The following is a 16,252-nucleotide window of genomic DNA, read 5'->3' on the forward strand; positions in this document are numbered from 1 at the left end:
CAAGGAATCTGACGAATAAGGCAGATGAGTTGAAGGCACAAATTAACACATGGAAATATGTTCTCATTGCTAACACAGAGACGTGGTTGAGAGAAGGACAGGATTGGCAGCTCAATATTCCAGGATATATGGCCTTTGGGCGAGACAGGGAAAGAGGTAAAAGAGGAGGGGGTATCGCAATATTGTTCAAGGAATCAATTACAGCAGTAAGGAGGGATGACATCTTAGAAGGCTCCTCAAATGAAGCCATATGGGTAGAACTGAAAAACTAAAAAGGAGCAATCACATTGCTGGGAGTGTACTATAGGCCCCAAAACAGTCAAAGAAATAGAATAGCAGATATGTAGGCAGATTTCAGAGAAGTGTAAAAATAATAGGGTAGTAACAGTGGTGGGTTTCAACTTCCCCAACATTAACTGGGTTAGTCATAGTGTGATAGGTTTAGTGGGAGCGGAATTTTTAAAATGCATCCAGGAGAGCTTTTTAGGCCAGTACATAGAAGATCCTACAAGAAAGGGGGCGGTCCTGGACTTATTTTTAGGGAATAAAGCCACGCAGGTGGTAGAGGTATGAGTGGGGGAGATAGTTATCATAACTCCGTTAGATTCAAGGTTGTTATGGAAAAGGACAAGAATGGGCCAGAAAGCAGAGTTCTAAATTGGGGGAAGGCCGATTTTAATAAGATCAGATATGATTTGGCCTGAGTGGACTGGGAGCAGCTACTTTTAGGTAAACCTACGTCAGAGCAGTGGGACTCATTCAAGAAGGAAACAGGGAGAGTACAGGGCCAACATATTCCAGTAAAGACAAAGGGTGGAACAAACAAATCCAGGGAAGCCTGGGTGTCAAGGGATATACAGGATTAGATAAAGAGAAAAAGGGAGGCTTATGGCAGATACTGAGGGCTCAAAACAGCGGAAGCCCGAGACGAGTATAGAATGTGTAGGGGGGAACTTAAAGAAATTAGGAGAGCAAAAAGGGGGCATCAAAAGTCATTGGCTGGTAAAATAAAGGAAAATCCAAGGTTATTTTATAAGTACATTAAGAGTAAGAGGATAACTAGGGAAAGAGTAGGGCCCGTTAAGGTCCATAGCGGTAATTTGTGTATGGAGCCGGAAGATGTAGGTAGGGTTCTAAATTAATACTTTGTGTCGGTGTTCACAAGTGAGAGGGACGACTTGGGTATGGAAATCAAGCAGAAGGACTGTGATATAATTAAATTAGCATAGAGAGGGAAGAGGTTCTAAGTGGTCTGGCAGGCTTAAAAGTAGATAAATCTCCAGGTCTGGTGAAATGTATCCCAGGCTGTTGAGTTAGGCAAGGGAGGAGATAGCATGGGCACTGGCAATTTTCAATACCTCTCTGGCCACAGGAGAGGTGCCAGAGGACTGGAGGACAGCCAATGTGGTACCGTTATTCAAGAAGGGAGGAATGTTTAAACCAGGGAACTACAGGACAGTCTAACCTCAGTGGTGGGAAAACTATTGGAAGCAATTCTGAGGGACAGAATTAATTTACACTTGGAGAGGCAGGGATTAATCAAGGACAGTCAGCATTGCTTTGTTAAGGGGAGGTCATGTCTGACCAGTTTGATTGAATTTTTCAAAGAGGTGACCAGGTGTAGATGAGGGCAATGCATTCGATGTAGTCTACTTGGACTTCAGCAAGGCTTTTGATAAGGTCCCACATGGGAGACTGATAATGAAGGTAAGAAACCATGGGATCCAATGCAATTTGGCAAGTTGTATCCAGAATTGGCTGAGTGGCAGGAAGCAGAGGGTGATGGTTGAGGGGTGTTTTTGTGACTGGATGCCTGTCTCCAGTGGGGTTCCACAGGGGATCAGTGTTGGGTCCCTTGCTATTTGTGGTATATATAAACGATTTAGACTTGATTGTAGGAGGGTTGATCAGTAAGTTCGCGGATGACACGAGAATTGGTAGGGTGGTAAATAGTGAGGAGAATAGCTTTAGATTACAGGAGGATATAGATGGGTTGGCCAGATGGGCTGATCAGTGGCAAATGGAATTTAATCCGGATAAGTGTGAGGTGATGCACTTGGGCAGGGCAAACAAGGCACGGAAATACACGATAAATGGTAGGACCCTGGGAAGTACCGAGGATCAGAAGGACCTTGGTGTGCATATCCAGTGGTCCCTTAAGGTAGCAGGACAGGTCGATAAGGTGGTTAAGAAGGCATATGGGATACTTGCCTTTATTAGCCGAGGCATAGAATATAAGTGCAGGGAGGTTATGCTGGAACTGTGTAAAACGCTGGTTAGGCCACAGCTAGAGTATTGCGTACACTTCTGGAGTCCGCATTATAGGAAGGGCGTGATTGCACTAGAGAGAGTGCAGAGAAGATTTACCAGGGTGTTGCCTGGGCTGGAGAGTTTTAGTTATGAGGAGAGGTTGGATAGACTGGGCTTATTTTCACTGGATCAGAGGAGATTGAAGGGGGACATGATTGAGGTGTATAAAATTCTGAGGGGCATAGATAGGGTGGACAGGAACAAACTTTTCCCCTAGGTGGAGGGATCAATAACCAGGGGGCATAGATTTAAGGTAAGGTGCAGGAGGTTTAGAGGGGATGTGAGGAAGAATTTTTTCATCCAGAGGGTGGTGGGAATCTGGAAGTCGCTGCCTAAAAGGGTGGTAGAGGCAGAAACCCACACACATTTAAGAAGTATTTGGATGTGCACTTGTAATGCCATGGCATACAAGGCTATGGGCCTGGTGCTGGAAAATGGGGTTAGAATAGTTAGGTGCTCGTTTGACCAGCACAGACTCGATGGGCCGAAGGACCTTTTTCTGTGCTGTAGAGCTCTATGACTCCATAACCTAATGAGTGCTGGGTGGCATAGGCATGGATTTTCTGAGAGTCAGGGTGACTCAGGAGCCCTTTAAAAATGGCAGGCGTGTCCAGATCCTGGGATTCCCGGGCTGTCTGATTTCTGAAAATGCCTTTAAAGGGTGTGGGCTGGTTCCTGTCAAATCCCGCACTCTGGACCTGGCCAACTCCATTGCAGAGTTAGGCATCTCCTACTGCTCTGCAATTTTCATGGAATTCACTGCCTCTGAGGAGTCATGGACCTTAGTCTGCATGAGGGGTCTTTTAAAAGGCAAGTTCAAAAAGAGGCCTTCATGCCCCCATGCCAAGCTCTCTCCTTCCACCTATCCCTTCTAGCACCTCATGCCCCTTATGCCAAGTATACTTAATGAGGCTTGGCTGAGAGCCAGATATCCATTTGAGTACTTAAACACCTGTGTACGAGAGAAAGCATTGTTTGATAGCTGAGGCTCCCTGATCTCTGCTGTCAATTTTTAAAATGTTTGTTTACACAAGTTAAGTGACCTGGAGGGTTTGTGGCTTTCGTTATTGATATTTTAAAGGGTCTGGACGATTGACAATTTTATTAGCCTGTAATTAAATTTTTATTTTTTATTCATTCATGGGATGTGGGTGCCGTTGGCTAAGCCAGCATTTATTACCCATCCCTAATCGCTCTTGCTCAGAGGGCATTTAAGAGTCAACCACATTGCTGTGGGTCTGGAGTCACATGTAGGCCAGACCAGGTAAGAATGGCAGATTTCCTTCCCTAAAGGACATTAGTGAACCAGATGAGTTTTTACGACAATCGGCAATGGTTTTATGGTCATCGTCAGACTTTTTGATTCGAGATTTTTATTGAATTCAATTTTTCACCATCTGCCTTTGTGAAATTCAACCCCTGGTCCCCAGAACATTTCCCAAGGTCTCTGGAACACTAGTCCAGTGACAATACCACCATGCCACCTCCTGCCCCTTTCAACATGGGAGAAAGTTATGAGTGATTTTTTAACACAACCCAATATACACTGTAGGTGAAAAAAGAGACATGTCAAAGCCCTGATCAGAGCATTTTGTGCTGTATATCACGGAAACTAATGAACGGGCCTAAGGCTGTGATTTTCAGCCCTGAAAAGTGTCCAGTCTACCTCAGATTACCCTGGAAGGGCAAGGTATCTGAAAAATTTGAGCAACTGGTAAAGCTAGCTTTTTCATGTTGCTTCAATGCAGTAGCAACACAAGTGGTACTCGCTACTAACAGGATGCTGTCATCAAGCCAAAAAGACACTCTCTGTCACACAAATGAGTAATGTGGTGTGTAAATTTCAGTGCCAGTGTGATGCTAGGTATGTAGGCCAAACACCCCAAAGACTGGCAGATCGTATCAAACAGCTTGTCCCTTCCGCTGTTCACAACGGGCAAGGTACAGACTGTACCAAGCAACCTGTGTTTGCAAAACTCGAGACACAATGTTCGACATTAGATGTGATTCCGCAATTGAACAATATTTGCTAAATAATCCTCAGTGTGCTACGAATTACGCTGACGACCAATTTAAGATACAGTCAGGCTCGCAGTGTGGCACGTTTGCGTGTATTGGAAGCTACATATATTAATACACAGGGTCCTGTTCTTTGCAGACAGAAAGAAACTCTTTCGAGTTATCAACAGTACATGTACACACATTGTGCTTGTTTCAACGAAACAAAAATAAGTGACAGCCATTAGCTGACTCATTCCTCAGGGCAATGTCTTGACCAATCAGGGTCAAGCTGCCTGTTTTAAATTTCAAACAATGTACGGCAGTTAACTGTCAGTCACCATCACTGGTGCGTTCTCCTTGGCAACACTTCTACCAACCAATCAGCACTCTCTTCTCATACAGTATAAATTGTTGTCTTCCCCTCATATTGGTATTCTGACGATGTGTCCTGATGAGTGCAAGACGAAAAGCTTCGAAGTGTCTCTCTTTTTTCAGCAATACTCAAGTTCTATACCACCAAACAGCTATATACACAATAGGGCTCATTGGTTTTTGACAGTGGAAGGTGGCTCAGTGGGCATGGAAGAGTCCCAGCTTGGTGTGAGGGTCCATCGGGGGTGTGTAGATGGGCAGAGCTTGGGCATGAGGGGCCATGTGGGGTTGGGTGGGGGACATGTGGTGGCATGGATTGGGCATGGACAGTGTTTGGAGGGTGAGGGGGTGAGAGAGGTGAGGGTTGAAGGGCCTTTGTGTTTTTAGTTTAAATGGGACGAAGTCCCATGGTACCAAGGTGGGGTGGGCCTTTTAAACAGCCTGCCTCCGCACCCAGCAGCCCCAAACTTCTTCCCAGTCAGTTGGCCTGATTCCAACCTGTACCCCTGCCCTGACAATGCCTTTTTGGGCACTTTCTCCCGAGGTGGGCAGGCCCAACCAGGAATTTTCCTGACTCTCCATATCTGCTTCGAGGATGAAAATTCAGGCCATAGACTCTAATTGGGCCTGGATAAATCGGGAAACTGGAGCCCTGTATGTTAAGTGGGTTGGGTTGCAGTTCTCCTAACCTGCTTCAGATCCTATACGAAATGTCCCTGCAGAACTGTTTTGCTATAAATTCGCATTCAGTGTTACTGCTCGTCTGGTTGTTTCAGAAACTCTTTGCAAATGGTCTTGTAAGTTAGTAATGTCTGAAGCCAAGGAATGTTCCTGGAAATGCAAAGTTACTTTGGTCCTGGTGTTACAGTAATGGAAACATCATAAGGTGAACATTGTTTTTCAGCTGTTCCGAATCAATGAAGCCAATCAATTGATGCAGTATGATCAGTGCTTGACCAGAGGACCTGATGGCTCAAAGGTTATGATTACACACTGTAACGTGGATGTATATAAAGACTGGCAGTACTTTAAGGTAAAGTAAATACTATTTTCTTTTAGCAAGACTGACCAGGCTGGGGCTTTTTTTTTTCTCTAGAAATGTGAAGGCTGATGGGGTGACCTAATAAAGGTCTTTAAGATTATGAAAGGATTTGATAATGTAGATGTAGAGAACATATTTCCATTTGTGAGGGAACCAAGAACTAAGGACCATAAATTTAATAAATCCAATAGGGAATTCAGGAGAAACTTCTTTTCCCGGAGAATGCTTAGAATATGGAATATGAGCATCTGTTTTAGCAACTGATGCTATGTTACATTTAAGACTGAGCAAACCTATCACTGCACTACCAACAGAAGTATCATTTATTATGAGTTTTCCCCTTGTGATACTACAGCTTGGGTCTTTACGATGCATTTTCAGATGAAATGTTGTAACCCACTCAGTGATGTTAATGCATACATGTAACTACCACAAGGAGCAGTTGAGGTGCATAACGTCCAAGGGGAAGCTAGAGAAACACATAAGGGGGAAAGGAATAGAAAGTTATGCTGATAGTTAAATAAAGAATGGGCGGGAAGAGGCTCGTGTGGAGCATAAATGCTCGTATGTACCATTTGAGCTGAACTGCCTGTTTGTGTGCTGTCCGTTTTCTGTAATTCTGTGTACTGCAGCATTAATGTTGTTCTGTTAGCGCACAATTGTATTTTCAAATTATAATCTGTGATTAGCTACAAGTTTCATTTATAATTTTTACTAATTTTGGTTTCGAAAAATACACGTATATACATTTCAACATGCATTGAAAAGTCCTGTGCCATAGTATCACAAGGGGAAAACTCATAATAAAAGATTCACTGCAGCACCTAATACATCTGTTGGTGGTGCAGTGATAGGTTCATTCAGTGTTAAATGTAACATAGCATCAGTTGCTAAAACAGCTGCTCAGTGGGTTGGATCTAAACTCATTGGAGTTTAGAAGAATGAGAGGTGATCTTATCGAAATATATAAGATTCTAAGGGGCCTTGACAAGGTAGATAGTGAGAGAATGTTTCCCCTCGTGGGAGACTCCAGGATCAGGGTACACAGTTCCAAAAATGAGGGGTCTCCCATTTAAAACAAAGATGAAGAATTTCTTCACTCCAGAGGGTTGTTAGTCTTTGGAATTTTCTACCCGCAATGAGCAGTGGAGGCTAGGTCATTGAATATATTCAAGGATGAGTTAGCCAGATTTTTGATCCACAATTCAGTCAAGGGTTATGGGGGGAAGTAGGCAGGAAAGTGGAGTTAAGGCCAGCATCACATTAGCCATAATCTTATTGAAGGCAGAGCAGACACAAAGGGCCAAATGGCCTAGTCCTGTTCCTAATTCTTATGTTCTTTATATAGTACATTGAACTCTTTAACATATAAGTGGCATTTTGTGAACTGACTTTTTCCCTCAACCTGCCTGCTTCTACTAACAAGTCAACCGCTCTCCCCATTGAGCAGCATCTGTATCTCCACTTGCCAGAGACTCGCCATCTAGTCCCCTCCCCAATTTTCACTGGTCCCATAGATGAGGATCTTACCATTTCTCCTCTTTACCCCACCCCTGACCTCATAAACAGCATTTTGTCTCCTTTACTGAACCCTTTCAGGGGAATCATCCCTGACCAATACCCCCGACACCAACATCCACTGAAAAACTAAATGGACTACAGGAACTGTTTCCCCACCCCCATTGCAAAATAAACTTCTCCCACCCCCCCACCATTTTTTTAATTCTTTCATGGTATGTGGACATCTCTAGCAAGGCTAGCAGTTGTTGCCCATCCCTAATTGCCTTTGAGAAGGTTCTGGTGAGCTGCCTTCTTGAACCGTTGCAGTCCATGTGGTGTAGGTACACCCAAAGTGCTGGTATGGACCGAGTTCCAGGATTTTGACCCAGCGACAGTGAAGGAACGGCGATATATTTCCAAGTTAGGATGGTGAGTGGCTTGGAGGGGAACTTCCAGGTGGTGATTCCATGCATCTGCTGCCCAAGTCCTTCTAGATGGCATAGGTCACAGGTTTGAAAGGTGCAGTCGAAGAAAATTGGTGAGTTGTTACATTGCATCTTGTATATGGCACACAATGCTGTCACTGGTGGAGGGAGTGGATTTTTAGGTTGGTGGATGGGGTGACAATCAAGCAGATTGTTTTCCGGATGGTGTCGAGTTTCATTTCTTTTACATTCGTTCACGGGATGTGGGCTTTGCTGGCTGGGCCAGCATTTATTGCCCATCCCTAGTTGCCCTTGAGAACGTAGTGGTGAGCTGCTTTCTTGAACCGCTGCAGTCCATGTGGTGCAGGTACACCCACAGTGCTGTTAGGGAGGGAGTTCCAGGATTTCACCCAGTGACAATGAAGGAACAGCGATATATTTCCAAATCAGGATGGCGAGTGACTTGGAGGGGATCTTCCAGATGGTGGTGTTCCCATCTATCTGCTGCCCTTGTCCTTCTAGATAGTAGTGGCCATGGTTTTGGAAGGTGCTTTCTAAGGAGACTTGCTGAATTCCTGTAGTGCATCTTGTAGATGGTACACACTGCTGCTACTGTGCGTTGATGATGAAGGAAGCTAATGTTTGAGGGTGTGAAGCCAATCAAGCGGGCTGCTTTGTCCTGGACAGTGTCAAACTGCTTGAGTGTTGTGGGAGCTGCGCTCATCCAGGTAAGTGGAGAGTATTCCATCACATTCCTGACTTGTGCCTTGTAGATGGAAGACAGGCTCTGGGGAGTCGGGAGGTGAGTTACTCATCGCAAGATTCCTAGCCTCTGACCTGCTCTTGTAGCCACAGTATTTACATGGCTAGCCCAGTTCAGTTTCTGGTCAAAGGTAACCCCCAGGATGTTGATAGTGGGGGAATTCAGTGACGGTAATGCCATTGAACGTCAAGTGGCAATGGTTAGATTCTTTCTTGTTGGAGATGGTCATTGCCTGGCACTTGTGTGGCGCGAATGTTATTTGCCACTTGTCAGCCCAAGCCTGAATATTGCCCAGGTCTTGCTGCTTTTGGACCTGGACTGCTTCATTATCTGAGGAGTTACGAATGGTGCTGAACATTGTGCAATCATCAGCAACCATCCCCATTTCTGATCTTATGTTGGAAGGAAGGTCATTGATGAAGCAGCTGAAGATGGTTGGGCCTCGGACACTACCCTGAGGAACTTGCAGTGATGTCCTGGAGCTAAGATGACTGACCTCCAACAATCACAACTATCTTCCTTTGCGCTATATATGATTCCAACCAATGAGGAGTTTTCTCCTGATTCCGTTTTGATTTTGCCAGAGCTCCTTGATGCCACACTCAAATGCTGCCTTGATGTCAAGAGCAGTCATTCTCATCTCACCTCACCTCTTGAGTTCAGCTCTTTTGATCATTTTTGGACTAAGGCTTAAATGAAGTCAGGAACCAAGTGCCCCTAGTGGAACCCAAACTCAGCATCAGTGAGCAGATTATTGTTGCGTAAGTGCTGCTTGATAGCACTTTTGATGACACCAAATCACTTCACTGATGATCAAGAATAGATTGAGGGATTGTAAATGGCCAGATTAGATTTGTCCTGTTTTCCTTTGGGCAGGCCACACCTGAACAATTTTTCACATTACGAGGCAGGTGCCAGTTGTTGTAGGTTTACTGGAACACTGCTCGGGACATGGCTAGTTCTGGAGCACAATTTTTCGGTACTGTTGCTGGGATGTTGGCAGGGCCCATAGATTTTGGAGTATCCAGTGCCTTGATCCATTTCTTGATATCATGTGGAGTGAATCGAATTGGCTGAAGACTGGCATCTGTGGTGCTGGGGACCTCAGGAGATGGCCAAGATGGACCATCACTCAGCACTTCTCACTGACTGGTTGCAAATGCTTCCAGCCTTGACTTTTGGCCACTTTTGTGCTGGCTCCCCCACCCCATCATTGAGGATGGGGATGTTGGTGGAGCCTCCCTTGTATCATTCTTCCCCCATCTCCCATCCTTATCACCTGCCCCCATCCTTCTCACCTTTTCTGTCCAATCCCAATATTTGTTAGGTCACTATATTGTTCAGTCTCTTCATAACTTCAGCATATTTGCATTTACAATGATATCTCCTGAAATCTAAATACCTGAAAGCATTTGAGATGAATTAACTTTCTTATGTAAAAAAAAGCATGACTGTCACAGGAGCGAGCGCAGCAACTATCCTGTGCCTACAGCATCCCACAAATAACCATAAGATGAGCAGACAGTCAATCTTTATTTTTATATAGAATTGGTTGCTAGGGAGATGTTGGCTGTAGACTTTTTAAATACTAATTCTAGGTTGAAAGCAGCTTAGTTTAATCAACATAACTGATTGAAAGTGGCCTGTCTACCATCTCTGTTTACCTTTTCTTTCAGACTTTATATAGATTCACGCACATTCCCACAGGCAGGTGCTTAGACCGCTCAGAGGTTAACCACCAGATTTTCATCTCCGACTGCGACTCTGCAAAGGCCTCACAAAAGTGGGAAATGAACAACCTTCTTGCAGTGTAGGACCAAGGTGGAAGCTGTTCGTAGTTTGTCATATATATGTACAAGATGGAGAATTATCTGTATATTGCTGCAAAAAATGTGTACAGCTCAGTGTGTAAATATTTTTGACACCCTTTTCAATGAAGGATCCAGATAAACTGTGATAATGTAATATGATAGTCAAATCATGTAATTACAAAATTACATAATTTTTTGTTACCTTGAAAGTTCTTAGATGTTTATAACTTATTCTGCTGTCATCTTGAGATGTGTTGCGTCTTAGTAGCAAGATGCAACCCTATTTTTTGGGGGGGTTACACTCAGGGGCGATGAATAATGGTGGCTTTTCCTCAATAGGTTTGTTTCAATGGGTATGTTGTGATCAGGGTCGTCTATTTTGCCCTGATAAGGCAAGCACTGGAATTTGAGATCTGAACGATCTAATATGTTTGGTTTGTATTTGGTGCACACGGCCCCCAGAATTTTTGTTTAACTGACATTTTGTCCAATACCTACTGTTTAATTCACCCCACTTCAACCTCTGACTTCAGAAGTCATTATCACTGAGGTTCCAATGGCACACTCATTTTCAAACTTTCATCAGTGGGATGGGTGCCTGTAAATTTTGGCATGATCCTGGAGAAGCCCTAAAAATTTCAGCTACTAAAAAAAAACATGTTACCATTGTGGACATCATTGATTAATATAGAGTGCCAGAAATAATCTCTTTTTTTAAGAGCAAATACAGAAATGTGACATGGGCAAAGATCTCAGCTCCCTAGAACCCCCAGAGATACCCATCCTTGGCCCAGATTGTAAACTTATATTGTAGCTCTAAAGGCTTTTCTTGGCCAAGGAGATTGAAGAGCTCCCAAGTGTGATTCTGATTTTCAGTATCGGTTTCAAACCAATCTCTTAAATCTCTGCCACGGTCTTACCTAACCCATGTTTTAAGCTTTTTTCACATTGTTGCTGTTCAACAGTGGAGCCAGGATGCCTAGGCACTGTTTTTTAACCACCCTATTTATTGAAAGAATTCATATGCATCTTTAAGAGAGTGTTTTTGTTTTCATTCCTAAACTTATGAAGGCATGTTTTAGCATTTTAGGATTATAACTCCAGTTTCCTTAACACAGATTCTGCCAAATGATTTTCTGTGTACAAATATTGACACTTATTGTTGGGAAAATTGGCTAATCTTGATAAACTCTGTTCCATATTGAAATATATTTTTCTATAATGTACTTGAATGTTGGTGGGAATAAAGATATTTAACTTAATACTTTAGTGTAATGGCTGCAGCAACTGATCACAAGAAAAAATTAACTTATTTTTTCCTAAGCACTACCACATCAAGGAATTTTGACTATTCCATTGTTCTTTAAGATACTGTGCTATCTGAGTCTTGTCCTTCACTCCAGCAGCGCTATTGGATAACAAGTTCAAAATTCATCTGCCAAAACAGATCCTTTGTATCTAATCCATGTCTTACATTGTTATGCAAGATGATTTTTCACTTTTGCTTATGCAAACTGTTCATCCATTGTAAATATTCTCAAAAATGACAATTTCTGTACAAATTGTATAATTGGGGAGGACTGTTTAATGGGCAAAAATTTGGGATGAAAGTGATATGGTTGTCAGAAAATCAAACCATAGTTCATTCTGATGTAAATTTGTTCTGGAGTGATCACTAAACCAAATAAAACTGACTACAACACAATAATCTGAATAGTCTTTGTCAACGTGACTGGTGAACACTGTTCAAGAGCTCATACCTGGATAATTTCCAAAATTGGGAACCATGTCCAGTATATGAAGTAGTCACTAATAAATCCAATAAGGAATTCAGACAAAACTTCTTTACCCAGCGCACAGTTAAAATGTGAAACTCACTACCACTTGGAGAAGTTGAAGCAAGTAGCATTGATGAATTTAAGGGAAAGCTAGAAGGGATTGGAACTGTGGTTCTCAAACTTTCAAAAGGATTGCTAATCATGGACCTGCCATCTAAATTAGAATATCACTCAAAATATTGAAGTGATAAACGGAAAGAGTATTTTAATAATGTGTTAAAGAAAACAGGGAAGGTGATGGCGTAGTGGTATTGTCACTGGACTAGTAATCCAGAGACCCAGGGTAATGCTTTGGGGACCCAGGTTCGAATCCTACCACAGCAGATGGTGGAATTTGAATTTAATAAAAATCTAGAATTAAGTTATGACCATGAAACCATTGCCCTTCACTAATGCCCTTTAGGGAAGGAAATCTGTCGCCCTTACCTAGTCTGGCCTACAGCAATGTACTTGACTCTTAAACGCCCTCGGAAATGGCCTAGCAAACCGCTACAAAGTCAAAAAAAAGGAATGAAACTGGACTGACCACCCGGCATCAACCTAGGCACCCGAAACAACAACGGCAAAATTGGGAGAGCTGTCTCACAGACTAGTTAAGTAACAGCCTGACATAGTCATCCTCACACAATCATATCTTACAGATCATGTCCTAGACATCACCATCTCTGGGTATGTCCTGTCCCACCGGTAGGACAGGCCCAGCAGAGGAGGCGGTACAGTGGTATACAGTTGGAAGGGTGTTGCCTTGGGAGTCCTCAATATTGGCTCCGGACCCCATGAAGTCTCGTGACATCAGGTCAAACATGGGCAAGGAAACCTCCTGCTGATTACCATGTACCACCCTACCTCAGCTGAACAAGTAGTGTTCAACATGGAGGAGCACTGAGGGTGGCAAGGGCGCAGAATGTACTCTGGGTGGGGGACTTCAATGTCCATCACCAAGAGTGGCTCGGTAGCACCACTACTGACCGAGCTGACGGAGACCTAAATGACATAGCTGCTACACTGTGCAGCAGATGGTGAGGGATCAAGAGAGAGAAACATACTTGACCTCATCCTCACCGACCTGCCTGCAGCAGGTGCATCTGTCCATGATAGTGTCAGTAGGAGTGACCAGCACACAGTCGTTGTGGAGACGAAGTCTCGTCTTCACATTGAGGATATCCTCCATCGTGTTGTGTGGCACTACCACTGTGCTAAATGGAATAGATTTCAAACAAATCTAGCAACTCAAGACTGGGCATCCATGAGGTGCTGTGGGCCATCAGCAGCAGAATTGTATTTGAACACAATCTGTAACCTCATGGCCTGGCATATCCCTCATGCTACCATTACCATCAAGCCAGGGGATCAACCCTGGTTCAATGAAGAGTGCAGAAGGGCATGCCAGGAGCAGCACCAGGCATACCTAAAAATTAGGTGTCAACCTGGTGAAGCTATAACACATGACTACTTGCATGCCAAACAGAATAAGCAGCAAGTGATAGACAGAGCTAAGTGATCCCACAACCAACGAATCAGATCTAAGCTCTGCAGTCCTGCCACATCCAGTCGTGAATGGTGGTGGACAATTAATCAACTCACTGGAGCAGGAGGCTCCACAAATATCCCGATCCTCAATGTTGGAGGAGCCTAGCACATCAGTGCAAAAGATAAGGCTGAAGCATTTGCTACAATCTTCAGCCAGAAGTGCAGGGTGGTGATCCATCTTGGTCTCCCCCGGAGGTCCCCAGCATCACAAGTGCCAGTCTTTAGCCAATTCGATTCACTCCACATGATATTAAAAAATGGCTGAAGACACTGGATACTGCAAAGGTCATGGGCCCTGACAATATTCTGGCAATAGTACTGAAGATAAAAACAAAATACTGAGGATGCTGGAAATTTGAAATAAAAATAGAAAATGCTGGAAAAACACAGCAGGCCTAGCAGCATCTGTGGAGAGAGAAACCGAGTTAACATTTCGAGTCCGTGTGACCTTCTTCAGAGCTGGAGAGAAGTGGAAGTGTGATGAAATTTATACTGCTTAAGGCAGGTGAAGCTAGATAGAAGGCCACATGGAAGGTTAGGTAGGTGGGGACAAAGGAGAGATTGACAAAGATGTCATGAACTAAAGGACAAAGAGAGTGTTAATGGTAGTGGTAAGGGTTAAAAAAGGTGCTGACAATGACGTAAAGGTAAGAAAACAGAATGTGATAATAGCAGGACAAGGGTAGCATTGTGTGAAAGAACAACATGGAACAAGGAACAGATGGCCTTTTGGGGATGGGATGGGGGGAGGTGGCAGTCGTGGGGAAAAAAAGGATAGAAAATGGGGTAGAAGGGGGGGATAAAAAAGGGATAAAGCAATGATTAAATGGGTAAAAATAAAAATAAGTGGATAAAAAATGAATATAGGATAAAGGGGATTAAAAAAGGGCTGAGGTTAGAGGAGAGTGTTCATGGTCCGAAGTTGCTGAACTCAATGTTAAGTCCAGAAGGCTATAAAGTGCCTAATCGGAAGATGAGATGCTGTTCCCCCAGTTTGCGTTGAGCTTCACCGGAACATTACAGCAGGCCAAGGACGGACATGTGGACATGAGAGCAGGGTGGAGTGTTGAAATGGCAAGCAACAGGAAGGTCTGGATCTTGCTTGCGGACAGACTGTAGGTGTTCCCGAAATCAATCACCCAGTCTGCGTTTGACCTCCGCAATGTAGAGGAGATGGCATTGGGAGCAGGGGATGCAGTAGACCAATTTGAAGGAGGTGCAAGTGAAATGCTGCTTCACCTGAAAGGAGTGTTTGGGCCCTTGGACGGTGAGGAGAGGGGAAGTAAAGGGGCAGGTGTTGCACCTTCTGCGGTTGCATGGGAAGGTGCCATGGGAGGGGGATGAGGCGTTGGGGGTGATGGAGGAGTAGACCAAGGTGTCCCGGAGGGACCGATCCCTACGGAATGCTGACGGGAGGGGTGAGGGGGAGATGTGTTTGCTGGTGGCATCATGCTGGAGTTGGCAGAAATGGCGGAGGATGATCCTTTGAAATCAGAGGCTGGTGGGGTGAAAAGTGAGGACAAGGGGGACCCTATCATGGTTCTGGGAGGGAGAGGAAGCTGTGAGGGCAGAGGCGCAGGAGATGACTCATAGGCTTATAGATGTCTACAGCACAGAAGGAGGCCATTTGGTCCATTGTGTCGGCACTGGTCAACAAAGATCTGACTACACTAATCCCACTTTCCAGCTCTTGGCCCATAGCCCAGGAGGCTATGGCAATGCAAGTGAATATCTAAATACTTTTTAAATGTTATAAGAGTTTCTGACTCAACCACCCTTTCAAGCAGTGAGTTCCAGACTCCCACCATCCCCTGAGTGAAAAAATTTCTCCTCAACTTCCCTCTTAGCCTTCTACCTCTTACCTTAAATCTATGCTCCCTGGTTATTGACCCCTTTACTAATGGAAAACGTGCCTTCCTATCCACCTATTTATGCCCCTCATAATCTTATACACCTCTATCAGGTCCCCTCTCAACCTTTGTTGCTCCAAGTAAAACAACCCCAGCCTATCCAATCTTTCCCCATAGCTCAGACCCTCCAGCCCAGGCAGCATCCTGATAAATCTCCTCTGCACCCTCTCCAGTGCAATCACATCCTTCCTATAATGTGGTGACCAGAACTGCATGCAGTACTCCAGTGGTGGCCAAACCAACATTTTATACATTTCCAGCATAACCTCCCTGCTCTTGTATTCAATGCCTTGGCTAATAAAGGCAAGTATCCCATATGCCTTCTTAACCACCTGCCCTGCTACCTTCAGGGATTTATGGATATGCACACCAAGGTCCTCCGATCTTCAGTACTTTCCAGGGTCATATCATTCATAGTGTATTCCCTCACCTTGTTAACCCTCCCCAAGTGCATTATCTCACACTTTTCCGGGTTGAATTCCAGATGGGTCGGACATAGTTGAGGGCCTTGTCAACCACAGTGGGGGTGGGGGGGCTGGTGGTGTGGAAACCTTGGTTAACGAAGAAGGAAGGCATGCCAGAAGCGTCGTTTTGGAAAGTGGTATCATCGAAACAGATGCGACGGAGGCAAAGGAACTGAGAGAATGGGATGGAGTCCTTACAGGAAGCAGGGTGTGAGGAGCTGTAGTTGAGGTAGCTGTGGGAGTCGATGGGCTTGTAATGAATATTGGTGGACAGCCTATCACCAGA

At 44.3% G+C, this 16,252-nt stretch overlaps 1 protein-coding gene across 2 annotated transcripts in view; it reads left to right on the forward strand.

Moving 5' to 3' along the window:
- The window catches only part of galnt7 (UDP-N-acetyl-alpha-D-galactosamine: polypeptide N-acetylgalactosaminyltransferase 7), a 138,321-nt gene extending 126,389 nt beyond the window's left edge, over positions 1-11,932 (forward strand). For both annotated transcript variants that reach the window (XM_078561451.1, XM_078561442.1), the window contains exons 11-12: positions 5,588-5,716; positions 10,090-11,932. In XM_078561451.1, the coding sequence (XP_078417577.1) occupies positions 5,588-5,716; positions 10,090-10,227 (267 nt within the window). In that variant the 3' untranslated portion in view covers positions 10,228-11,932. The remainder of the gene's footprint in view (positions 1-5,587; positions 5,717-10,089) is intronic.
- The last annotated feature ends 4,320 nt before the right edge of the window (positions 11,933-16,252 follow it).

The sequence above is a fragment of the Cetorhinus maximus genome, chromosome 2 (assembly GCF_964194155.1).
Source record: "Cetorhinus maximus chromosome 2, sCetMax3.hap1.1, whole genome shotgun sequence".
Lineage (NCBI taxonomy): Eukaryota > Metazoa > Chordata > Chondrichthyes > Lamniformes > Cetorhinidae > Cetorhinus > Cetorhinus maximus.